General features: G+C 35.3%; 3 protein-coding genes, 1 long non-coding RNA gene, 1 other non-coding gene and 1 pseudogene across 5 annotated transcripts; 4 read left to right on the top strand and 2 right to left on the bottom strand.

Moving 5' to 3' along the window:
* Positions 1–525: 525 nt before the first annotated feature.
* Positions 526–3914, bottom strand: LOC123198223 (transmembrane ascorbate ferrireductase 1). The gene is made up of 4 exons (XM_044612888.1): positions 3668–3914; positions 2042–2090; positions 1741–1940; positions 526–1013 (listed from the first exon to the last, which is right to left on the bottom strand). The coding sequence occupies exons 1-4, from the start codon at positions 3809–3811 to the stop codon at positions 714–716; spliced, it is 693 nt and encodes a 230-aa protein (XP_044468823.1). The 5' UTR covers positions 3812–3914; the 3' UTR covers positions 526–713.
* Positions 3915–6690: 2776 nt separating this feature from the next.
* On the top strand, positions 6691–6837 carry LOC123198450. Its single transcript, XR_006498032.1, has one exon. It is a non-coding gene; the product is annotated as a small nucleolar RNA snoR135 (small nucleolar RNA).
* A 2938-nt stretch (positions 6838–9775) lies between these two features.
* Positions 9776–13790, top strand: LOC123198218 (cingulin-like). Its single transcript, XM_044612883.1, has 7 exons — positions 9776–10192; positions 10346–10546; positions 10625–10785; positions 10894–10981; positions 11071–13068; positions 13225–13376; positions 13468–13790. The coding sequence occupies exons 1-7, from the start codon at positions 10121–10123 to the stop codon at positions 13709–13711; spliced, it is 2916 nt and encodes a 971-aa protein (XP_044468818.1). The 5' UTR covers positions 9776–10120; the 3' UTR covers positions 13712–13790.
* Positions 13791–14028: 238 nt separating this feature from the next.
* On the bottom strand, positions 14029–15705 carry LOC123198222. Its single transcript, XR_006497987.1, has 2 exons — positions 14578–15705; positions 14029–14460 (listed from the first exon to the last, which is right to left on the bottom strand). It is a non-coding gene; the product is annotated as an uncharacterized LOC123198222 (long non-coding RNA).
* A 1583-nt stretch (positions 15706–17288) lies between these two features.
* On the top strand, positions 17289–19748 carry LOC123198221 (low-temperature-induced 65 kDa protein-like). The gene is made up of 5 exons (XM_044612886.1): positions 17289–17568; positions 17662–17850; positions 17926–18369; positions 18720–19228; positions 19304–19748. The coding sequence occupies exons 1-5, from the start codon at positions 17478–17480 to the stop codon at positions 19532–19534; spliced, it is 1464 nt and encodes a 487-aa protein (XP_044468821.1). The 5' UTR covers positions 17289–17477; the 3' UTR covers positions 19535–19748.
* A 925-nt stretch (positions 19749–20673) lies between these two features.
* Positions 20674–23824, top strand: LOC123198049 (annotated as a pseudogene).
* Positions 23825–24483: the final 659 nt, after the last annotated feature.

Raw genomic sequence — 24483 nt, 5'->3', positions numbered from 1 at the left:
ATTTTATATTTACACTAATCAATCACCACGATGTGATTTAATCATGTTAAGGGTGTTCAAAATTATCTGATAACTGAATTAGACCGATTTTTTAACATAAAACCAAACTGAAAAATAAGTTATTTGAAAATTGATTAAGATACCAGTTTTTTTATTCGGTTATCAATTTGTCTAATTTTCAAAACTGATTAACCTAACTAAACCAAACCAAACCAAACCAGTTAAAAAAGAGTTAAATAAAAAATTAATAAAATATTAAACATATCTTCAAAAAAATAAAAAAATATGAAATTTTTTTAAAATTGGATTAAAAAACCAATTAACAAAAAATTCGATTTAGTTCAAAATCGATTAATCTTTAAATTGGGTTATAATTTATTCCAATTCGAAAATTTGATTCGACTCAAAAAATTGACAAAGAAATTCGATTAACCGGCTTTGAACAACCCTAAATCATTTTAATTAATGTAAATTATAATATCACTAGCACATATATCAATTGGAAAGGGCTAATACAGAGGAAGCTTAATTATATTTCTTACAGAACAATTTTTATTTCATTCAACTCTGCAACAATGCCACTGTTTCGAAAAAATAAAATATTACATAGATCACCTGGTTGATAAGTGACTATTTATATATAATTCACAGTTTAGTTGCATGCTTCCAAGTTCCACCCAATGTTAATAAAAAAGGACATTCACCATTTATTATTATATAGCTGAATAGCCATTTTCATCTTCAGGTGGACCCTGGGAGCTTACAGAGAGAAGAACGAAGGCTCCATATATGACTGTAAGCACAGCAGTGAAGTTGACAAGCAATGCCTCTGCTCCATATTTAGCCAGGCCTGAATTCTCCAGGAAGGTGAGCTTCTCCAGGTAGCCTATGGCAGCAGTGCCCACTGCCAGGACATAAACGAACAGCCCAAACGCCACGTGCCACGGCAGCGATTCGCTCCTCAATGGAGTTGTTCCTCCCGGAAAGAAGAATATCACAAATCCATATATCCACTACAAATTAGATTACCTCTCCAGGTTTAGATCATATCAACGTTTCATAAATATAAAAGATTAGATTTGACAGTTCGTGTCATGTTAATTTGTATTTTAAGTTAAAAACTTTTAACTCCCATTCGATTTGAATTAAAATCATATCAAAATTATTCAATCCGAACCCAATTTGTTAATATTTGGATTGACCCAACACAATCTAATTTGTCCAAAATTGTCTATTGTATTCACTCTTCTAATTTACCAAATTACTTCAACCTACTATTAATTAATAAAAATATATAATCTAACATTTTGTTTTGTTTATAAATTGGCTTAAAATTATATGCCAAGACCATTAAACACATATTAATAATATAACTGATCAAATCATATTCTCATTATCGAATAAAAAATAAAATATTTAAATAAAAAAAATATAAATAATTATAACTATATAAATATACAACTATATATCATTAGTAACGATTTTAATTGTTATTGATATTGTCCTTCAACATTTCTATAATTTATCCTTAATAAATTATACTAAAATAACATTTATCTAAACATTCAAGTAAGTTCGAATTTTTTCGCATTACTTTCGTATCAACTCTAATACTATTTGATTTAGTTTTCGAATTGTGTTTGGTTGATCTCAACCCTAACCCAATTTATATCGTGTTAGATTAACAGATAACATAGAAAATTCTCAGCTCCATAGATACAATTGTAAAAGGGAATTTACCTGAATGCCATAGAGAACAATGACAGTGATCCCAAGCCAGGAATGTAAGCTGTAAAGATTGGCAATGGAGCTTTCGTTGTGATATTTGAATGCAGCATAGACGCCAATGATGCCCAGTATCAGTGCAATTGCATGGAGAACCAGATGCATCAGCTTCTTCACTTCTTTTTTCAAAGTATAAGCTTTGTAACTTATGATCGCTACATTAATCAAGTGGAAAAACAAAATTAGATAAAAAGATTGCAGCTTTTTTTGGGTATAAATATGAGACAGTTACAAAGAACAAAATGACGAAAATTACCTTCACCCCCTATTATGATTAGGCCGATGAGCATCAGGACCGGATGAAGCTGTTAAAAAAAAGGATAATAAGAACAAAACTATCTAATCTTTTTTTATAAATTATTTTTAAAACCATCTAATCTCATCCGTGAATTAATTTCGGTCAAAATTTTTAATTATAGTTAAAAGTAAAATCGTTATTTTAATAATAATATTAAAAAATACTAAATAATCAAGATTTAGATATATCTACACCTTGACCAAGAAAGAAAACAACAAAGCACTTGTTGTCGAGGATTCTGGACGACCAAATAATAAAGAAAAAGACGACCAAATAAGCCACAAAATGACTAGACAAAATGTGCTAATCCTAAATTTAACACCACAGAACATGTGAGTTACACCAAAATAAGTCCAAAATGGATAAACATGATGTGGGCACACCACACATCCTGTGAAATCCACATATTTTAGGTCAGAACTGTTAAGTGCTTCCAATTTTATATATTTGATTGGATATTCAGAAAATATATTATCATATGATCGGATATTAATTTATATTAATTCAAAATTATCTAATCACGTGATGATATATAATTTAAGTAACTACTTCAGTATTAGAAACTAGACACATAGTTTTATTGTTTTAACTCTCTTTAATAAGTTAATCCTAATAAGTAGATAATACAAACCTTAATTTTCAGAAGAGTAATACTATACGTACCCACTTTGAGAACATAAATGGATATACAATTTATATGTTATTATATGATTGAATGTTATATTATTTTTAATTCAAAATCTTCCAGTTATATAATGACATACATTAGTCAGAGCTAAGATAATTTTTATGAGAAGCCAAAGGATTTTTCTTAAATATTTATTGAAGAAAAGGGGAAATTGAAGAGTAGGTGCAAAGAAAAAAAATATTACTAAAGTTTGGTGCACGTGGAGAGTAGATTTTGTTTGTTAAGTATTTTGGTGTGGTTGGTGGCAAAAATATTACAAAGTTATAGTGACATAAAACATAAATGGTAACAATAGTAATAAGCCAGAAATGTATTTGTTTTCCCTCTCTCACACTATTAGAAAATGATTCCACATGCATTAAAGAAATAAATAATTTAAGAGCCTTTAATCCCCAAAGGCATTTGTTAATAAATAAAGTAAATAAAAGGCATCCAATACCAAAATCATCATCAATGTGACAATTAAATAACATTCTGAAATCAAATAACACAAGGAATTGATACTCCGCGTGATAATTTTATATTTTTAATCAATAAAATTATGTATATTTATTTTTAATATATAATTTATATATATATAATTAAATAATTTAAAATTTAAAATAAATTAATATTTAATTAGATAATCTAAATTATATAAAATATATATATATATATATATATACGTACATAGGATAACTCGGTGTGAAGACCTCAACAGTCTTCATTCTTTCATCAGCCATTATTCAATGAGAAAAACAAACCCAGAAACTTGGCAGAAAGAAACACAAATAATAAACAAGAAAGCTTTCAATTTTAATGGAAAGAAACAAGTTTGATAATTAAAATCAAAAAATAAGAAAACCCAGAATCGGAAAAGAGAAAGAGAGAGAGAGAGAAGAGAAGAGAGGGCTTACGTTGAAGATGAGACTTTTATTTGAAGCTTCCCATGCTATTCCACCTCTGAAGTGCAGTACCCAAACCAGTACCAAAACTGCGCCGGCAACGGCCAGCGCGTGTACCACAAACGTGAACGGAAGAGCCGGTACTGTTAACGCCATCTCGTTTCTTTTTCTTCTTCTTCTTAGTTCTGAGAGGACAGAGCAAACAAACTGCTCGCACAGCAGTTGACGTTTTTTCTTTGACTTGTTGCTACGTCTTTTAGTTTTAGATGTAGGTACCAATTATTCCAGGAGATCGTGGCCGTTGAAATGGAGGTTTTTCGTTTATATCTTGGATGATGCCACGTGGCATTAATTTTGCTGCACTTTTTGTCCCTTGTTATTGGCATCTTCGTGTCTCTTCCTCCACCTTGGAGGGTTGGACTTGGACTTCTCACTTGCCTTTCCAAATATGCCCTTGTGAATTTTCATCCAAAATTTACCTAATTATTTAAAACAATAAAATTGTGGGTATACAATTTTTAGTATACAATTTAATATATTAATGATATATCATTATATAATTATATAATTTTAAATTAAAAATAAAATAACACATAATAATATATATTTACGTATTTACTTGCCTACTTAAAATTGTATGTACATAATATTATTGTTATTTAAAAGGCCAAAGGACTTATTTCCACTCAAAGTATCATATTTTATCAAGTTTCCACTTTTAACTTTTAAAATTTCATTTACCCATTGATGGGTGGTGAAGTCCATTAATTTTAAGGATAAAATTATTATTTTATATATAATATTAAAAATAAATTTAAATTTTATTTTTTTCCCTAGAACCATAAAATAGGCTAGATTCGAGCCGAGCTATTCGGTTCATATATAGTTGGCTCGAGCTCGACCGAGCTCGGCTAAGGCCGACTCGTTTCGGGCTCGAATTCAGTTCGACTTATTTTTCGTTATCAAAACGATATCGTTTTAATATATATTGGTCAAAACAACGTCATTTTGTATCAAAAATTTTAATTAGAAAATCTGACAAGTAGCTCGAGCTTAGCTAAGGCCGGCTCGTTTCAGGCTCAACCAAGCCAAGCTCGAACTGGCTCAGCTTGAATCCAACCCTACCATAAAAACTATTTATTCTTCCCCTAAGCCAAATTTTAAAAAATAATATTCTCCCGCAAGTTTAGTTTTCAAATTTCGATGTCATCACCGACGGTCTCTCTCCTTTCACCTAAGCTTTCAACAGATGTCGATTGAAGTCAAAAAGACGAAGACGAAGATCTTGTCTTTGTCTTTCTTGTTTCAATCAACATCGGGAGAGGTCTAGATGAGAGGAGAAAAATTATCAGAGAGAGAGGAATCATCAAAAGAGAGAGACCGCTAACAATGACTTCAGATATGACACATGAGTTCGAAAATTTAACAAAAAGGGGTAAATGTAATGGTTAATTTTTATAGTTTAGGGAGGAAAAGAGATAAAATTTGAATGAGTTAAAGTTTTGTTAACTTCAACAACCTATAAGTGGTAAATGAAATTTTTAAAGTTAAAGGATAAAAAATTAGAAAAACATGATATTTTGGGTGAGAATAAGTCCTTTGGCCTATTTAAAATAATAAAATTGGACGTACACATTTTTTAGTATACAAATAATATATTATTATATAATTATATATTATTTTATTTTTAATTTTAAATCATACAATTATCTGATGATACATCATATATGTATTGTATGCATATAATTGTATACTCAAAATTATATATACATAATATTACTCTATTTAAAACAATAAAATTATATATATATATACACTTTTGAGTAAATAATTAAGTATATAGATAATACGTTATTATATGATTATATGATTTTAAATTAAAAATAAAATAATATTTAATCAATTATATAATAATATATTATTTATATACTTAAAAATTATATACACATAATATGACTATATTGGAGGTAATAAAATAGTCACATTGGCAGGCACCATCTGTTTAAAACCACGACAATTTTAATTAATTATCTTAATGTATGATACCAGAAAAATGGCCACATTCAGAAGAGGAGGCAGGTGATCAGTGCTGAAAATTTTTTAATATATTAATTAAAATAATTAGACAAATAAATTTAATATGTGGATTTTGTTATAAAAATAAAATATCCTAAAATTTTACATAGAATGGGAAGGATTCAGGTGACAGAGGTGGCTGTGAAAAGATGTGGCAGACTAGTAGTTTTTTGCATGTCCTAGGATTCCACCAGAAAAGGTGGAGGCAGGGTGGTACGACGGCGTATGGCATGCAGAGACAAATTGAAATTGAAGTAATCAATGACATCATACAATTTGACGGATGTGAGTGTGGGCCGGACTCGAAACCAATTCTATTGGCATCCAATTTTTTGGGTGGAATCAACGGTGAGGATTTTGTCACCTTGTTTGGAGTTTTGATCACAGACCGTCTATTTCTCTGTAGTCTTTTTATGAATAATGAAGAGCATGACAAGTTGTTGATCAGACCAAACAAAAATTTCTCTCAGTCAGAAACGAAAGAGACATCCCAACCAAATATCATGATATTGCATCGATATCATGTGATGTCTAATTCTCCTGATAGAGAGGGCCTTGGTGAGGCTTCCGCGGGTCATGATTTTTCGAGAGGCTCGTGGCCTGGTCCCAGGACATGTCTTTCTGTAGAGATAATTGGCCCAACATTACAGAGCCTATTGGGTCTACAATTTCCAAACATTAGCCCAAATAACAATTGGACAATGGGTTTTTTAAATTACTTTAAAGCCCATCAAACTCAAATTCATCAGCCATTTCTTTCCAAGGGTATTTTAGTAATTACATACATTGACAAAACCCTAATTTTCCTCTATGTTCTATATATGTATGTTCTCTGCGCCTCTCGTTAGCCAGCAAGTGAACTCGTCGTCCCTTTTAAGGGAGAAACTCCAATAAGTTCTTGGTTTGAGTTGTTTGTGTTAAAGAAGTGGCTGTTGATTTCCTCTTTTTCAAATGTTTGTACAGCAGGGATTGTGTGTATCGGCGTTGTGCGATGATGAATGCACTATGTATCCGAAAGAGTTCCCTGCAAAATCAACCAGGGGAAGATGGGCAGTTGTGATTCATTTTCCACCATTGATTGCTCAACAATCATCTTCCCCACATTTTTATCTTTTTCAGATGATGCTTTTGTTAAACGGATTTCAAGAAAATTTTCGCCTTATATCTTTATTAATGGATGACGATTACCCCTGAAATTAACCCAGGTAGAATATTGTTTTTATATTATGGGAAAGGATTTAAGGAATTTAAGAGTAGTTTGTGTGAGAAAAGAGAAGATTTTAAGATCGAACCTTAAAGTGAACAAATGCAATGTTCTCCCTGGAAATTTTTTTACTTGCATCACGGCAACCTTACCCCTAATTTAATCAAGGCACAGTTCCTGTAGATTAGGGCTATGCCGGTCTTGCAGGGGAACAAAGACTAATTTTCCAGATGGGCCAGGCCTGACCAATCAGCTCTCCTTTGGGTGTTTGTCAACGACAATCAGAACTGAGAAACCTTATAATTCTAACGGGGTGGATTTAAGTTGAGAAGTGGTACTTTCATAAAAGGTCTGGTGGGAAATAGTCATTTAGCTAGAAAGTGGCCATTTTTGTTATGAAGAAGACAGATAAAAAGAGTAAATAATCACGAGATAACACATGCAGCAATAATGCCACTCCTGGGTATTTTGTGAAACTTTTTAACTCCACTGCCCACTTAATCACATTGGTTTTCACCCTTTTAAATAAATATAAATTATCATAAAAATGCCATCATCACAGATTTTTTTTCCTGGGTTGAAAACCCATTCATAGGGGTTAGCTTGAGTAAAGGTTAAAGTTCAAATAGGATGAAGGGATTGGATGGCAAGAAAAATCTCTTAACAGATCTGATATAATAGTTATAAACCTGATTACTATGTCTTAAATTTTACAATTCCAGAAAGTTAGACTGGGTTCTGGTTAAAAAGTAAATTGGTGACTCTTCTCTCGATAACAAGTTCAACTATTATTTTATCTGAACTGCTTTCACCTGTTAGAGAAATAAAAATAAGAAGAGCACATGTTCTCATGTGCTTCCAACACGGTTACAGGCCAACTTGGTCAGAAGAGGCCGATTAGATTAGACTTCCACAGTCATTACTTGGAACATGTTTGTGTCTCTGGCAATATGCTGCAACTTTGGTGAGGCTGTCTGTTTGTATTATTATGGATATCATTCATGCGGAGATCAATGCCTTTGGGCCACTTTTGTCTCCTGAAATCACAATCTTATTTTTCCCATTGATTTACCTTCTGACAACCCCCACCTCTCAATTAAGTGAAATCATTCTTCCATTATTTAGCACTTTTAATCGGGGATAAATTTGAATTGAATTAAACTTAAATTTGACTCAATTTAATAAAAATTAAATTTGAGTTCAAGCTTAATGAGTTTCCTTTAAACTTGTTTGAGCTCAATTAATTTGAAAGTAATGGAGTTCGAAGTCTGCTCAAGTTTGAGTTGATTTGAGTTTGAGTTTAAATCAGTATTTTATTAGAGTAAAAAATGACTAAAACGATATTGTTTCAATAAATATTAGTCAAAACGACATTACTTTAAATAATTCACATCGAATATTTTTATATTCATGAGTTTGATAATTCAAACATCTCTCAAACTCGAGTTTGAACTCAAACTGAAAAACATTTAACTCTCAAATTGAACTTCAACCCAAATTCGCTTAAATCAAATTTATTTCAAGTATGTTCAAACCAAGCTTATTTTCGAATTTGAATAAAACCCAATTCAAATCTAACAACTTTCAATAAATATTGGTCACCGTGATGAGTATTATTATTATTCTAAAACAATATTATATTCCATAACTACCTCTAATTAAATTAATTGGGTAGTTTTGCACTGGAAGAAGAGATTTGAAGATGGGATTAGAGTTGTATTAACTTACTGTATTAACAAATCTTGACTATAAATTTTTCTAACTCTTTCATTTGATGTCTCCGGTAACTTGAGTGATAAAGAAGTGACTTCATATATAAAAAAGTATAAATTTAAATCTCTTTTGATGACATATTAAAATCAAACTCTTGTTTTATCTGATTCAGTGGTTATGGAATCGACATTGGACTCAAAGTTTATTTTACTCGATGTGATTGGTTCTAGTCCAATATGAGAATTTGATTCCGATAAGATTTCACGAAAAAAAAAAAAAAAACTCTCTCACCTAAGCCTTAGAAATTTCAAGCATCATCCTATTGAAATAACTTTTTCTTAGACATTTACAGCTATAAAACATAGAACCTCATGAATGAAATTATGATATTTCAACTTTATAAAGAAAGAAAGCTTACTTTTCGCAAAACTTGGAATAATTTTTGGAGTTATTTTTCTTTTGTGCATTTTATGTACATGATTCAAAGGAATAAATAGCATACAATAAACTCAAAAATCAGGAAATTAATTTTAACACAAGGAAAGTAATTCCTGATTTCATGAGCACAACCTCGCACAATTAAGACTAATTACATAAAGAAATATATACAAGAAAAAAGAAAAGAAAATCTCCATTTTTCACACTTATCCTCAAAATAGGTAATGTTACTCACTCCCTATTTGGATTTACGATCTTTAAAGTTAGTGTATGCTAATGTTTTGGTCAAGATATCGACCGTTTAAAGAGAAAAAAGAGTGTAGATCAAAGAAATAATTCTTCTTTGTATTTTCTCTTCAATGAAATGACGATCTATTTTTATTTATTTTTTCTATCATAATGTACAAGAAAGAAAAGTAATCTTAACATGATTAAGCTCACGAAAGATAGTTTAACTGGTTAAAATGTGAAATTTCTAATTATCCTCCTAAAAGGGCTTAGATTTAAGAAGAATTTAGAGTTTTAGTTGTTTAATGTGATTAATTCAAGGGTCTTCTTTTATCATAAAAGCTTGACACCTCGTGCCCTACTGCATGAAAAAGAAAACCACATCATGACTCCAGCAATATTGCATCTTCCCTGCAGTAATATGACTATATATACAGTTTTTATTAAGCTAAAATCCTCACCTTTCTCTATTTATTGAGTTTGTTCTGTTTTCAGTGATAAAGCCAATTTTTTTTTGACTTTGGAGAGAGGTTTAAGCCGTCTTAAGTTTTCGTTTTCAAAGTCTCTGCAACATTTATTATTTTAATGTCCTTGGCATGTTATGCTGAACTGGACTGAAGCCTCTGTTTTGCTCTCTGCTGTAAACAAAATTTAACTAATTGGTCTTGTCTTACTCTAAATTTTGCTGCAAAAAGTTCCAAACAAGCGGCATTATCATTTGCCAGAATCCCAATGAGGTGATTGAGTGGAGACTTGTAACAAAGATTCACTGACAAAAATTGGAAGCCTTTTACCAAACCCAGAAAATGTTCAAGGCATGGAGGAAAGACAAGGACAAGATCAAAGCTGTTTTCAAATTGCAGTTTCAAGCAACTCAGGTATCACTATGACTATGACTTTGTTGCTGAATTTGTAATGGGTATGTTCAAGGTTTCCAAATTTTGAACAAGGAAAGTATAATATTTGATGAGGTAAAGTGATTTAGAGCTTTGATGGGTACCAGATCTCAGCTGAGTTTGTTGAATTTGCAGGTGCCACGGTTGAAAAAATCAGCTGTGATGATATCTTTGGTGCCTGAGGATGTTGGAAAGACAGCTTTTAAACTGGAGAAAGTTGCAGTCAAGGATGGAACCTGTTTGTGGGAAAGCCCAATCTATGTAACAGTTAAACTCATAAGGGATTCTAAAACAGGAAAAATCCGTGAAAAAATCTACCATTTTGTTGTTTCAACTGTATGTGTTGCACTACACTATCTTCTCCTCTCTTGAATGAATCTTTGCTGGTGTTTCTAATTCTTGTGGTTGTTGTAGGGATCCTCGAAATCTGGTTTTCTCGGTGAAGCTTCAATTGATTTTGCAGATTTTGCAGCCGAAACAGAACCATTGACTGTATCTCTGCCCCTTAAGTTTGCAAATTCTGGTGCAATTTTACATGTGACAGTAGAGAAGATGCAGGGAGCCACTGATCAGAGGTGACATTGAACATAAATACTTTAAATAGTCAGCTCTATGATATACTTTAGTTGTTTGATTTCAGCCTTAAACAATTGGAATTTACAAAATCTAGATTATCATCTCAGAGGCATTGAAGGAAATGGAGATTCCCCTAGTTGGAAGAATCGAGAGAGCGATTATAATACAGATGGAGCAAAACAAAATTCTGAAGAAGTATTGTCTCCTAGCATTTACCTTGAAAATTTTCTTTAGCATAGAGAAGCACATAAGGTTGTGATTATAATTGCTCCTTGTTTTTACAGGATGGGAATTTGAATACTAATCCATCTCAGAATGCCAACAAAACACACAGCCTCAGAGCATCGACCAGTTCTGGTGCTACATTGGCATCCATCTGGGACAGCGATTCGGAGCAGAATAATCAGCAGGACTCTGCAGGCATCCAGCCACCTGTTAGAAAAAATTCTATACCTCCTCAGGGAACAGCCGATGCCATTTCAACCAAAAAATACTTGCACCAGAGATTAAACACAGACTGGTCAGTTGGTTCAGTTTCAGATGAAAGTTTAGTAGACTCCACAAATAGCCTTGAAGATAACCTTCCAAGAGATTTGCAAGATGCATCAGACGGTTCAGTTTCTCATCTGAAAAATGAATTGGCTGCTATGCTGAGGCAGGTGGAAGTATCGGAACTAGAATTACAAACTCTTCGGAAACAGGTTGTGAAGGAGAGCAAACGAGTGCAGGATCAGACAAATCAAATCGCTGACCTGATTGAGGAAAGAGATGAACTGAAAACAGAATGTGAACAACTTAAGAGACAAGACTCTATTGCTGAGGCAGAAGCCGAAAGCGAACTGCAATCTGAGAAGGAGCATTTAAGGGTTGAGCAAGAAGAAATTAGACAAGAGCTCAACCATCAAAAAGAAATTAATGCCAATTTTCGGTTGCAACTGCAGAAGACACAAGATTCAAACTCTGAGTTGATCATTGCAGTGAAAGATCTCAATGAATTGTTGGAGCAGAAAAATAGGGAAATATCTGCTCTCTCCTGCAAGATTGAAGAAACAAATAACCAAGGTCATATGAGAGAGGAACACCTATTAGAGCTCAAAGCCAACGTACAAAATAATGAAGAAGAGGTAGAAATGTTGAAGCAAAAGATCATAGACCAAAATGGTGAAATAGAGTTTTACAGAAAACATTCGAAGGAGCTAGAGATGCATGCGAAACAACTCACCGAGGAATGTGAGGTCTTAAAACAAGAAAATCAGTATCTTTCTTCAAAGTTAGAGGAAAACTGGCTCCAAGAATCGATAAAGACGAGTGAATGCTTGGAACTTTTGGCCACTGTGGAGGAACTTGAATCACAAGTAGAGAGACTGGAGGAAAAAATTAAGCAGCAGTCACAAGAGTACTCAGAATCTTTAATAGTCATTAATGAACTTGAAAGTCAAGTCAAGGAATTTAAGCAAGAACTAGAGAAGCAGGCCCAAGAATTTGAAGATGATCTGGATGCTGTGACACGTGCCAAAACTGAGCAGGAACAGAGGGCTATTCAAGCAGAGGAGACCCTAAGAAAAACCAGGTGGAAAAATGCTGTTACAGCTGAGCGGCTGCAGGATGAATTCAAGAGGCTTTCTGTGGAAATGGCATCTAAATTTGATGACAGTGAGAAGGTGGCAATGAAATCAATGACAGAAGCAAATGAACTGCGCATGCAGAAAAAAGCCCTTGAAGAAATGCTGCAGAAAGCCAAAGATGAGGTTGGTGTAATTAAGAATCAGAATGTTGAGCTTTCCAGCCAAATAGAGCAAATGTCTTTGGAATTAGATCATAAGTCAGAGCAGCAAGAAGCTTTCTCAATGGAGATTCAAACACTGAGGACTAAGATAGAGAACCTTAAAAGGGAGAAGCATAACTTCTCTGAGGCAGAAAAATGCACAAAGCAAGGAGATGAAACTGATATTCTAATACAAAGATGGAATAATGAAAAGGACGATTTGGAGAAGAAATTTGCCTTAGCAAAGAAGGAAGCAGAAAAAGCACATAAAGAATTCATTTTGATGAAGTCTTTGAAGGATGAAAAGGAAATAATGATAGGAAATTTGCAGTCAGAAGTCGAGAATTTAAGAGTTCAGCAAAGTGAACTGAAAAGTAGCTTGACTGAGGAAGAATTCAAGAAAGATAGCCTGAGAAAACAGGTAACTCAGTTGAAGGACGAGCTACAGAACGGTCAAGCTCCAATGTCAGATATGCAAATTATATCAATTTTGAAAGCAAGATTGGGATTGCATAAGGTGATTATTCTACATGACTTTAATCAGACGTAAAATATAGTCACACCTTATGAAAGTCATATTTAAGATATAACTTAACAAGATGGTGTAAGTAAATGTTTTTTGGCATGTAGTTCTAGCATGCAGCTTAAACTGACAAGTTTACCGTGTCAACAGGACCAATCAAAAGGGAAGGAAGCAGCACCAGAAACTCCATTGAATCCAGCTCTTCTGAAAGAAAACAATCTCAGTATCATGATTAAAGAACTAGTGAGCATCATGGAACAGATTGAAGTACCACCATTTGATGGGTACAAGCATTCAATTAGGTATATTAGTTCACTCCTTTTGTGCTCAGATCTATGCAGCTTTCCATATTCTAATCGCAGTCCTGTCATTTTTACTCTTCATTTTTCACAGGAAGGATGAAATGCTCTCTAAGAAAGGTCTGAAATTGCCCACTTCCCATTCCAGAGATGAGGGCAACACTGAAATGTTAACTCAATTAACAACACTGAAGGAAAGAAATAAAAGTATGGAAACTGAGCTGAAAGAAATGCAAGAGAGATATTCAGAAATAAGTCTCAAATTTGCTGAGGTGGAAGGTGAAAGGCAACAACTTGTAATGATTGTAAGAAACCTCAAGAATGGTAAGAAGAACTAGAATTAGCAAAATACGCAGGAACTGAATTTTGAAAATTTTCAATGAATGAAGTGGCCTGGCTGAATTCTTTGTGTACAAATTTATAATATCTGCCTTTTTCTACCTTGAACTCTTGAAGAAGACATCAATTCATGTAGATGGAAGACCTCGTCCTTATCCTGTGAACCTGTTTTAAGCATCTTAGGTTTACAATTGCTATCAGCAAATAGAGCCGACTTTAACAGACTCTCCACTCCAGGGTGCCACAGGTACACTCAGTGCAAGTACACATCAAGAGAGACAGTTAAAGATGCCTGCTATACACTAGCCAATCAGAATATTCATTCCGTTCTAGAAAATTCATTTCAAAGTGTCAACAATGAATCTGTTTGCCAATCTCTCTTAGATATGACTACGAACTTCAGTCAAGTTAATTCGATATATTTGGCATAAACAGGGCAAAAGTTAGTGATATTTGAGCTTACTTATAGGAGTCTTAGATAGACACTTCAAACAACTGTCGCAGGTGACTCTGATAAGCTAACACTTGCAACTGCAGGCATGGAACTTCAATAAGAAGTTAAATATTATGTTCTGAAAAGAACCAAATTATAACTTCATTCAAAATGATCTGAGTACTTATACAGGGCACTGATCTTGTTCCCACTCCATTTATTGCCTCTGCAACTTTTTCTCAGATCCTAAGCACTTCCTTCACTCCACACCAACTTAGTTTGGCAGCCATTTTCATTAGTAGCAAAAGCCAGAATCTGCAGGAAACTAAATGAATAAAAATATAATGCAATGTAGGAGTATGTGTGTGATGTGAATGGGATTATACTTTCACACAGCATCCACGCACATAACAATATATGGTTCATACACACCTGTCTTGTTCTCTTGTCAATAGGAGCCCATATATGAAGATATGAAGTTGAAGGCATTTTGTTCTTAGAAGAGCTTGATGATTGTATAGATCGCTTTTGCATCTTTTGTTTTGGTAAAATCTTAGGAGTCCTGCCTCCTCAGTACTTGAAAAATTCAAGAATAGATGGACTTCTTCTCTTACTAACTTTTGAGGTATTCCCTGAAACCCCAAAGCATGGGGCAACTGTATCACATGGAAGGGAATACTGCCGCAACCTTCTCTGTTCCCTGATTCTGTTCATAAATTCCATTGTCCAGGGCGAACCTTTTTGTGCATTTGCTGAATGAATGGCAAGCCTTTGGAATCTGAAAATCTCTGTTCTAAAACCTTCTCTAAGAGGTCATTGCGGTGCTCTAAAGGGAACTTGCCTTTTTTATAATCAGTACCTGGAAGGTCATTAGTTCCTTGTAAACTGTGTCTCAGATGTTTACCAGAAAATAGATCTGATGTTATGCCAATCCAAATTGTAAACTCTGTCCAGATTTGACCTCAGTAGCTGTTGTGAAAGTGGGGTGACTGCTTTTACCAAATGACAATCTTCTTGCAATTTTAGACTTCCCTATGGAATTGTTTTCCATCTCAGGCACCAAAGGGAAGGATGAAGATTTAGGTACAGAATAGATTTCCTTACCTGATGCTGACTACAAGTGAAGCCTATAACTTCACCTATAATGTCCTCTGGCAGATTGCTAGACTTACAGATGTTATGCCGACCCAAATTGTTCCTCCTAGCAGTTTCTGATGCTTGACTTGGATCCAACAACATACGTTTCAAAGAAAAATTGGGATCATTTATTTCATTTAAGATCTGAGGACCATCTAAGATCTGACAATCGGAAACCTGGGAGACTTGAGAAGGTTTCATCTTAATGTTAAAATCCAGATCCAGTTTTCTATCAAACAAATCATTCAAAGATGAGCTAGGCTTATCATAATCTTCAACTGTCTCATAATCCTTCCAAGAATCTTGGAAGCCCCAATAACCAGAATGCAGGCACTGAAAGTTAAGCTTAGCAATGACAAAACATTTGCTGCAATATTCTCTACGCACAGAGATAAACATGAAGAAGCTTCATCTGTAGCAGTAAAATTCTATTATATCTTAGATAGAAGATTTTATATATGCAGCAAATTTTAACTTATGCCCTTATAAACATGCATGTAACCCAACAAATTTTGGTTGAAATATTATGACAGAATACTATACTTATCCAGAATCCTGGAAATCCATTTCGAATTCGTGCTGCCTTTTTTTGCAAGTAGAAACAGAAATGAATTTCTAAAGAACTGGCAATAGGGAGTTCATTAACTATAGGCTATAGCAATGCTTTTAGTTGATCAATAAGAATATGAACACTTTCTATGTACCCAAGCATGTAGAATGGATAAGACAGACTTACCAATTGTATCTTTTGGGGCATATCAACACTTTCACAAAGTGCTCTGGATGCAGTAGAGTTCTCCGATTCCACTTTTAAGAACTGGAGACAAGGCAAGCCAGATAAATTTGGTGAAAGAGTGGATAATCTAGATGAACCATATGAACCGGAAAATTCCAAGATGGGCCCAAATTTGTTGAAGGGAAAAGATGCAGATACCAACCTTGAGGAGAAAGAAAACAATTACCATACATTGCTTCAGAATCCTCACAGCTAAACAGTGAACAATAGTACCATTCATTACTGAGACATATTGATAGATAAACTACAACAGGCTGGTGCTCTTTGAATAGAAGCGCGCCGGTGGATTGTTTAAACCAAAATGTTCCATTCTATCTTCCAAGTTTTGAGCTTACTTATGAGATACCAGTAAGCAATAAGAATTTAGCAGGCCAACCGAAATAGACTTTTTGGACACATTCCTTAAAAGATAGAATTCGAGCCTCGTCCTAAGGCGTTGAGCCTCCTCCTCAATCAAATGAATATTGGTGACACCCAATACCGAGCTGGGCTGGTAAACTTAAGAACACATCACCCCATCAGTGCCATAGAACCATTTGCGATGACTAAGACTGGATGGATCTTTCTCTGATCTTTGAGAATGCATCGAGCCAAGTTGACAGCTGAATACCCGATTGCCCAAGATGACTAACCTTTCAGACATATACGTCACGGGCTAATTTTTCTTAAACTTAGCCCTCTCGGCATCTTCAGTATTTTCTGTTTGAAAGTCATTCTTACATGCATCTATATTATAGTTTAAAGTCACTGATTCTGTAACCAGAGATAACTTAATCCCCTTTCAATGAGCCTCTTGGCTAGACTTATATCACTAGAGCGTCCTCAACAATTCAATAAAACATCCATAAAACCGATAATCATACATACTCACGTCTTTGTCTCTGTCCTTATTCCAAAAATCTCCCCCTTCACCTAGAGAGGGACAAATAAAAAAGCCGATTTTTCGAATGGCATTGTCATCTCTGAACGGTAGACAGATGTGATTTGCTTTAATACTCATAGCTACGCCGCGTGTGTCACAGCACCGGACACCTGCTTCCAACGGGGCTTTCCTATTTTGAACAGTATCTAATCAACTCATTAAAAACATTTGCACGTAAAGGCAGTTGCTGGATTATCTTGATAAGGTAATCCAATGCATGACCCACTTTACTCGGGTTTAACGCCACGTATACAAACAGCGCATAATGCGTGGCACAAGATGGAGAGTTGTCAGTTGAACGAAACGTGTCCTGCTTCTATACAGTGAACCCATTTAAAGGTGGCAAAGACGGTGCGCTCTGGTGCCCTGTGTAAATCTCCGGTTCTTGTCTTCCTCCTTATCATATCTGAACATTCTCAATTTCTATTTGTAACTATCAATTTTATTAAGCTCTCTTCTGTGTCAACCGCTGTTTCGATGGACTTCCAAATGGCTCATGCTCATGGCCATGGCAAAGCTCACGAGCAAGAACAAGAACCTCACATTGTTGGGGATCACACCAGTGGCGGTAAGTTTGATCAGAAGTTAACTTGTGGGAAGAATTTTAACTATGTGATGTTATGGTTTTGTTAATGGTGGGTAATATTTGTTTCATTGACAGAAGGGGAAGATAAGCATCACCAGGAGACGAAATGGGTTCTGAAGAAGGTGAAAGCAAAGGCAAGGAAGATAAAAGACACGCTCACAAAACATGGTCATAATCACAATCATGACCACGATCATATCCCTGATGATCATGATCTTGATGAGGAAGAAATGGTCGAAGACCCTGAAGTTCATGGTGCACCAAGTATGTCAATTACTTAGTTTATATATATATATATATATATGTCCTTGTTTGAGGATTTGTAATGAATTTTTACAGTATACGAGGCCACAGCCATTAAGACCATTGGGGTCGTGGACTCTCGAGTCAATACTGAAAAGTCAACAGTCATGGAGGTTGATCGTCGGCTGCCGAGCCTGAATCCTGATGAAGGGGCTGATCTTGAAAACGTTGATAGTGTAAACGACGCCGTAGGTAAAGGAAATCAAAGGGTCAATTTAGGTTTGACGACGGTCGTGGGTGAAATTCCTGCAGCACCACAAAATACACCTGTATCTTGCACTGATCCTGGAATTCAACACACCAGAGACGATGACCCAATCAGAACTTTTCTGTATCCTGAAGAGGAACTTTCAGGGCAACCGAAAGTGAACTTGCAAAGACCGAAAGGCTTGGTAGAGGATCCTGGAGCTCCAAGGGACACTGCTGGTGCTTATGTTCCTGGGAATTATCAAAACAAAGGCAGTTACCATACTGGCAAAGGTGAGTTTAATAATTGTACAATGCTCCTCCAGACTCTATATATATACGCTTCAGATTAACCACACAATTTGTACCCTATATTTATACAATTAATCTATTAAATATCTTAAATTTAGTAAAACTGGTCTTCCTATACGACGGTATTTTTTTAAAATGAGAAATCTTACTCCAGACCCCACAACTATTGAAGCTAATAAATGAAAGTCAAGAGTCTAATATTGAAATATTGTAAAAATGGATTTGTAAATCAATGTTTGCCTACCTTCGAAAATTTTTTCTAACAGCTTATACACACACTTCAGTTTTTAATAGTGAAATTGAATTGATTGAATGGAGCGATACGTTTGCAGGTGGTGAAAAAGCAGGAGTTACCCCAGTTATTCAATCTTTTGACAAAATGAAAATCTATGACGAATCAAAACTAAATTCAGGAGAGAAACAGAGCTTATATTCAGGAGAAAAACAGAGCTTACCTACTGGAACCGGAGATTTTCTTACTAGTTTGCCAACTGGAAGCCATGACCAGTTCTCGCCAGAATTATCTCCCCCAGAACGTAAGAGCACAGAAGACAATCCACAAGAGAACGTACTTGGCAGGCCCTCGAACCAGGGTAGCTATACTGAGAAATTTTCATCTGCCACTTCTGCAATTGCCGATAAAGCAGTCTCTGCTAAGAATGCCATAACTTCCAAGCTTGGATATGGCGAGAAACACCACAGAGGAAATGCCCAGGAACGCGGGGTTGAAGGGCAAGACAAAGGAATATCAGTGAAGGACTATCTTGCAGAGAAATTGAAGCCCGGAGAAGAAGATAGGGCTTTATCAGAGGTGATATCTGAGGCTTTTCATACAAAGGAAGTGAATCAATAGAAACCTACAGCAACCTCTAAGCCTGTGAGTGATGTAATCTCAGACGCTTTGCACAAACAAAAGGAAGAACCTGATGAAACAGATAGGCCTATGAGGAAAGTGACCGGGTCCGAGGACGTGGCCAGGAGATTGGGAACCCATGAAAATGATGACTCTTCCAAGGAGAGTAACATAAATTCCAGTTTTATTAGTAATAACAGCAGTACTTGTGGTAATGGTGTGGTTGATAAGGTCAAAGGAGCAGTTGGTTCTTGGTTCAGAAAAGGGGATGAATCCAAGGGATCTCAGCAGTAATTTGATTCCTCATTCGGTAAGTCAGGAAATCGGCATTACTGTTGACAGAAGACTTGGGGAGCCTGGCAATTGGTACAATCCTACTCCGAACTCAAACATAATTGTATTTTCAGTGTTGTTTGCTTTGATGTTTCTATATTTTGTATGTGTAGATAGTTTCTGAGTGGACATCACTTTTTTATGTTCCCCTTAAGGTGTAACATCGTAGATGTTATTACAATGTTGGGTATATTAATATATTATATTGTATAGTATAATATGATATAATATAAATAAAAAATTATATTTAATGTAAAATTTATCAAATGAATACTATATATTAGGGTTGGATTCGACACATTTTTAATCGACAGGATGATGTGTTGAACCGAACCAGGATCCCACTGGCTCAAAAGGCTAAACATAGCGGCGGTTCCAAAGGCTAAGAGTAGATTAGGATTCAGCCGTAGCTGACCACGGGTCTGAGCGGCCTTGATTTTGTAAAATTCGTGGGTGAAAAATATAATTACAAATTTACAACAAGCCTTGAGTGAAAAATTCATTCATTCTCAGGAAAACATCTGATCCTCAGTCAGTAATTCTAAAGCAATTTGAGAAGAGTTTATTACGTTTCCCTCTATTGGCTGTTCACAGTAATGTTGTTTTGACAAGCAACACCAGATCGTTCCCTCTTTGTTTCCCTCAACTTTCTCATTGTATACCCAGTTTGTCACCCCAGCACTTCGGTGGCTTACACTATCAAAGCCTCGAATAACCGAGTCAGGCTCCAATATAGCCCTTCACAAGCAGCTTAACGCTAAGTGAGTCCTTGCTCGGTCATAATCTCTGTTCAATGGGCATTTTTCTCTTCCATTAGAGCCCTATTAAGCAGTTGGGTATTTCCAGTTTGATGGGTGGGTGCTTAACGTTCCGTCAATTCTATTTGTTCAAAAACATCATTTTGTTACTGGGTTTCTTGGATTTGTTTTGTATGGTAAAGTCGCAAAGATAATGGGATCTCTTCATCGTCTTAACGATGAACTCTATGGCTTTATTTGTTGCAAGAATTGTTAATAAATTTACATGTTTTATTTTTATTGCATTGAGGAGAGTTCAACTAAAGAGTGGGAAACTTCTCATTTCGATTCTGCTACAACTGAAAACCCCCATTTTTACGATTACGAGTCCTCAGAGTGGCACTTCTTGGTGAGGAAAAGTTTCTTGATAATCTTAAGTCCGATGCTGGAAGAGTACTTGAAATTTTACAGCATGATGCTCCTCATTTTGATGCAAAATTGGCTCTCAGCGACTCGGGAATTAGGGTTTCAAGGATACTTGTCAGAGAAGTTCTTTTGGGAGTTTTGAGGAATGTAGAGAATGCAAACAAGACCAGGTGTGCAAAATTAGGCTACAAGTTTTTTGTATGGTCTGGTCTACAGGAAAATTTTAGGCACACGACAAACCCTTATCATTCGATAATGAAGATATTTGCAGATTGTGAGGAGTTTAAGACAATGTGGAGGCTGGTCGATGAGATGATTGAGAACGGGTTCCCAACTACAGCACAGACGTTTAACATATTGATTCATACTTGTGGTGAGGAAGGTTTAGCAAGGAAAGTTGTGCAGAGGTTTATTAAGTCCAAGACATTTAATTATAGGCCATTAAAACACTCTTATAATGCAATTCTATATTCACTTCTTGCTATTAAGAAGTATAAGTTGATAGAGTAGGTATATCAGCAGATGTCTGATGAGGGTAATCTCCCAGATATTTTTACTTAAAACATTATTACGTGTGCAAAATAGAGGTTAGGGAGTTTAGACCAATTTCACAGATTACTTGATGAAATGGGTAGAAGTGGGTTTTCCCCTAATTTTCATACATATAACTTCCTTCTCTGTGTCCTTGGCAAAGGGGATAAGCCACTTGCAGTGCTTAATCTCTTGAATCACGTCAAAGAAGTGGGTTTCTATCCAAGTGTCCTTCATTTCACCACATTGATGGATGGCCTGAGCCGAGCTGGAAATTTAGATGCATGCCAGTATTTTTTTGATGAGATGATCAAGAGAGGGTGCATGCCTGATGCGGTTTGTTTTACTGTTATGATAACAGGTTACGTAGTTGCTGAGGAGCTGGAGAAGGCGAGGGACTCTGCTTCCAAATGTATATTCATACAATATCATGATTCGCAGTTTCTGCATGGCAGGGAAATTTGACATGTTCAATGCTGAAACAAATGGAATCCAGAGGTTGCAATCCAAATTTCCGTGTGGATAATACCCTAGTGAGTAATTTGCAGAACACGGGAAAGCTGTCAAAAGCACATGAAGTGATTAGACATACGTTTGGAAAGGGGAAATAAGCACATCTAGTCCCAAAATTCAAAAGATATAGAAGATGCTAGCACATAATTGTGGAATATGTAATTGTTCGGTTGTCAGATTACTCTGAACATGCTTGTTTGTTCAGCCCCTTGAACACATGTACCTGCTGCCTGTAATAGCCTCAAATGGTAAACATTCATTTCTGTTCTCCAATTTTTCATGTCAAATTTTGAGATATATAAAAAAGCTAAACTTGTGTCTTTCACGCTTTCTTCCCAACTTTCTTGATAAATTTATTTGTGTTAGCATGCCAGTTTTAGAGTAATCAGATTATTAAAATGTCCCTGGCACTTGGTGCTTATCATGATGATGCAGCATGCGGCATAATTTGTTCTGTACCAAAATATAGTTTTAATTACCATAATTTCCATTGAGAGATCAAGATGGAATTTTCCTTAAGAAAGTTATTCCTGCTAGAGTTTGAAATCTGACCTTCATGTGAATATATTGGTGAATTTTCTTTGAGGACAGTAGCAGTTGTTTGACCATGGAGTTGACCATAAATCCTCAATTGGAATCAATTTAGAGAAATTAAATTGATAGAAGGAAGTTTGATAGAATTTGGAAAGTGTCAAATTGGGTCGCATTTTTGACATTGAAGAGTTTAAAGTGCCCATGCAGGTCATATTTTCCTTTATTCATTGAAACTCTAGGCTGGGTTCTCTGTTTGGGATTCTCTGCGTGATTAATAATTGTTTTATGTGCTTGATTAATAGCGTGGTCGCCAAATTGATTTCTACTCCTATATTATTCTTTGTTTTCGACATGGTGAAAGTTAAAAGAACTAATTGTGCACTAGACTATTCAGTATAAGATAACTTTATATCTTTCTGTTTTTCACTCCAATCTCCATATACTCACTTTGTGCAATGCTTGCGATGTATGGTGCTCGTTTTTTGTTTATAGAGAATGTCTAACATCACTACAAGAATGTCTTGCTTAATGCTGTCCTTTATTTACTTATATAGCTACTTATTTCTATTTTGCATTTTTGCTTCCCTCCTCTTTCTCTGCTTATTTTAGTCTTACTGATAGAGGTGTTCGCATTTTCCAATCGATCCACCTTTTCCATATAATATACGTTGTATCTGGAGCATTAGCTTCATTGTTTAATCTAGATTCTTGTTTTGGTTTAAAACTTAAAGTTTCCTTTAATTAATATCACTATGTAATGGATATGAGATCTTTATGCTTTTTATCAGGTCCTATGCATTTCAGACTTTCAAGGATTGAGAGTTTTTAAGTCATAAGGTCTACAGAATTTTGAGTAAAGCATGGATAAGAACAAAGTTGAGGTGATTGTGACGTAGACATGCTGAAGGAAAGTGAATGGAGACTGAGTTGTGTTGAAATGGGCAATGAGTGGTGTTTTGGCTTCTGGCTGTGGCTGTGAAATATGGTTGCATCTCAGGGTCAGGGGCTGATGAGCAAATTGAACTATCCAGGTGGCTGAGAGCCCTCACAGCCCAGGTACAACGTCGCAATTATCAAAGATGACATTTCCATTATGCCGTTGCAGCCAAGTTTCTGTGATCCTGCCAAAGGTGGTATAGCAGGGGCTATCATTGCTGTGGACCTTCTTATCCTGCCCTTGAAAGCAGCAGGAATATCATCAACATGATGAAGACCAGACATAACGGGAGCATGAGTGATAAAGGACTTTGGAATCTCCATGTGAGGGGTTTAGATTCAAGACTGCTAACAATATATTAAAATTAAATTCTTAATTTATTGGTAAAACTAACTGAAATAACAATAGAGACCAATTTTGTTGGGCATAGTGTAATTCTTTTGCCGTCTTCAGTTTTTTCTACAGGTACAAGCTTGTTGATACTTGCAAGAGATTGAAAAGAGCCAACAGCTTATCCAATGCTCTTCAGGTTGTTAGGTGTGAAAAAGGAGTAGTGATAATTGATTGATGACCTGTGATTGTTTTTTCCATCATCGTTACAGCTAAGCTCTTTATTATTATATATTCTTCTGTCCAAACAATGGCGTCATTTCAGCTGTCACATGACATGCTTTCAAGCGATACGGGACAAACATAAGTCTTCTGTTCATTTTTATTTCTTCGTCATTCTCTTCCAGATTCTTCAGCTGATAATAAACAATTCAAATAATGCTATCTTCCATGTAAAACATGCTGCATCCACGCTCACCGACTCTCCTTGGACTTCAGCCTTACATGCTTCGCAAAATTCTTCTTCTTTTTCTTTTTGTTCTCGGGAATGAGAAAAGTTGCCATAAATTTCGAAGGCAACATGCTTGATTGGGAAGAGGCGGCTGGTGAATGCCGTTCAAGGTTCAATCTGATTTGGTGGCGTTCTCTAGTCTTCACAAATACGTAACGTAACCACCTTCACCCTTGATAGCTACATCGCTAGTCACTTTCCAAGATCGATCAAATTATTTTTAAAATTTTAAATTATTATAGATATATTTTAATAATTAATAATGAGAAAATATGTCTTATGAGGGAGAGAGAAAGAAGAGAAATTCAACCACAGAAAAAGATAAGAAATTTTCATCATTCCGTATCAAGACTAAAATTTTTCATCAGTTCTCGACAAGATAGAGGTGGGA

The sequence above is a fragment of the Mangifera indica genome, chromosome 15, assembly GCF_011075055.1.
Source record: "Mangifera indica cultivar Alphonso chromosome 15, CATAS_Mindica_2.1, whole genome shotgun sequence".
In the NCBI taxonomy this organism is placed as follows: domain Eukaryota; kingdom Viridiplantae; phylum Streptophyta; class Magnoliopsida; order Sapindales; family Anacardiaceae; genus Mangifera; species Mangifera indica.
Note: the sequence above shows the minus strand (reverse complement) of the source record. Positions and strands in the feature narration are given on the sequence as shown.

Bases quoted from the DNA above. Each gene is read 5' to 3' on its own strand.
- LOC123198223 (XM_044612888.1), bottom strand. From the start codon at position 3,811: ATGGCGTTAACAGTACCGGCTCTTCCGTTCACGTTTGTGGTACACGCG. The intron at 2,091-3,667 runs GTAAGCCCTCTC...TTTTTTTAACAG, and splicing joins ATAAAAGTCTCATCTTCAAC to CTTCATCCGGTCCTGATGCT. The intron at 1,014-1,740 runs GTAAATTCCCTT...TCTAATTTGTAG, and splicing joins TTGTTCTCTATGGCATTCAG to TGGATATATGGATTTGTGAT.
- LOC123198218 (XM_044612883.1), top strand. From the start codon at position 10,121: ATGTTCAAGGCATGGAGGAAAGACAAGGACAAGATCAAAGCTGTTTTC. The intron at 10,786-10,893 runs GTGACATTGAAC...TTATCATCTCAG, and splicing joins CAGGGAGCCACTGATCAGAG to AGGCATTGAAGGAAATGGAG. The intron at 13,377-13,467 runs GTATATTAGTTC...CATTTTTCACAG, and splicing joins GGGTACAAGCATTCAATTAG to GAAGGATGAAATGCTCTCTA.
- LOC123198221 (XM_044612886.1), top strand. From the start codon at position 17,478: ATGGACTTCCAAATGGCTCATGCTCATGGCCATGGCAAAGCTCACGAG. The intron at 18,370-18,719 runs GTGAGTTTAATA...ATACGTTTGCAG, and splicing joins CAGTTACCATACTGGCAAAG to GTGGTGAAAAAGCAGGAGTT. The intron at 19,229-19,303 runs GTGAATCAATAG...CACAAACAAAAG, and splicing joins AGGCTTTTCATACAAAGGAA to GAAGAACCTGATGAAACAGA.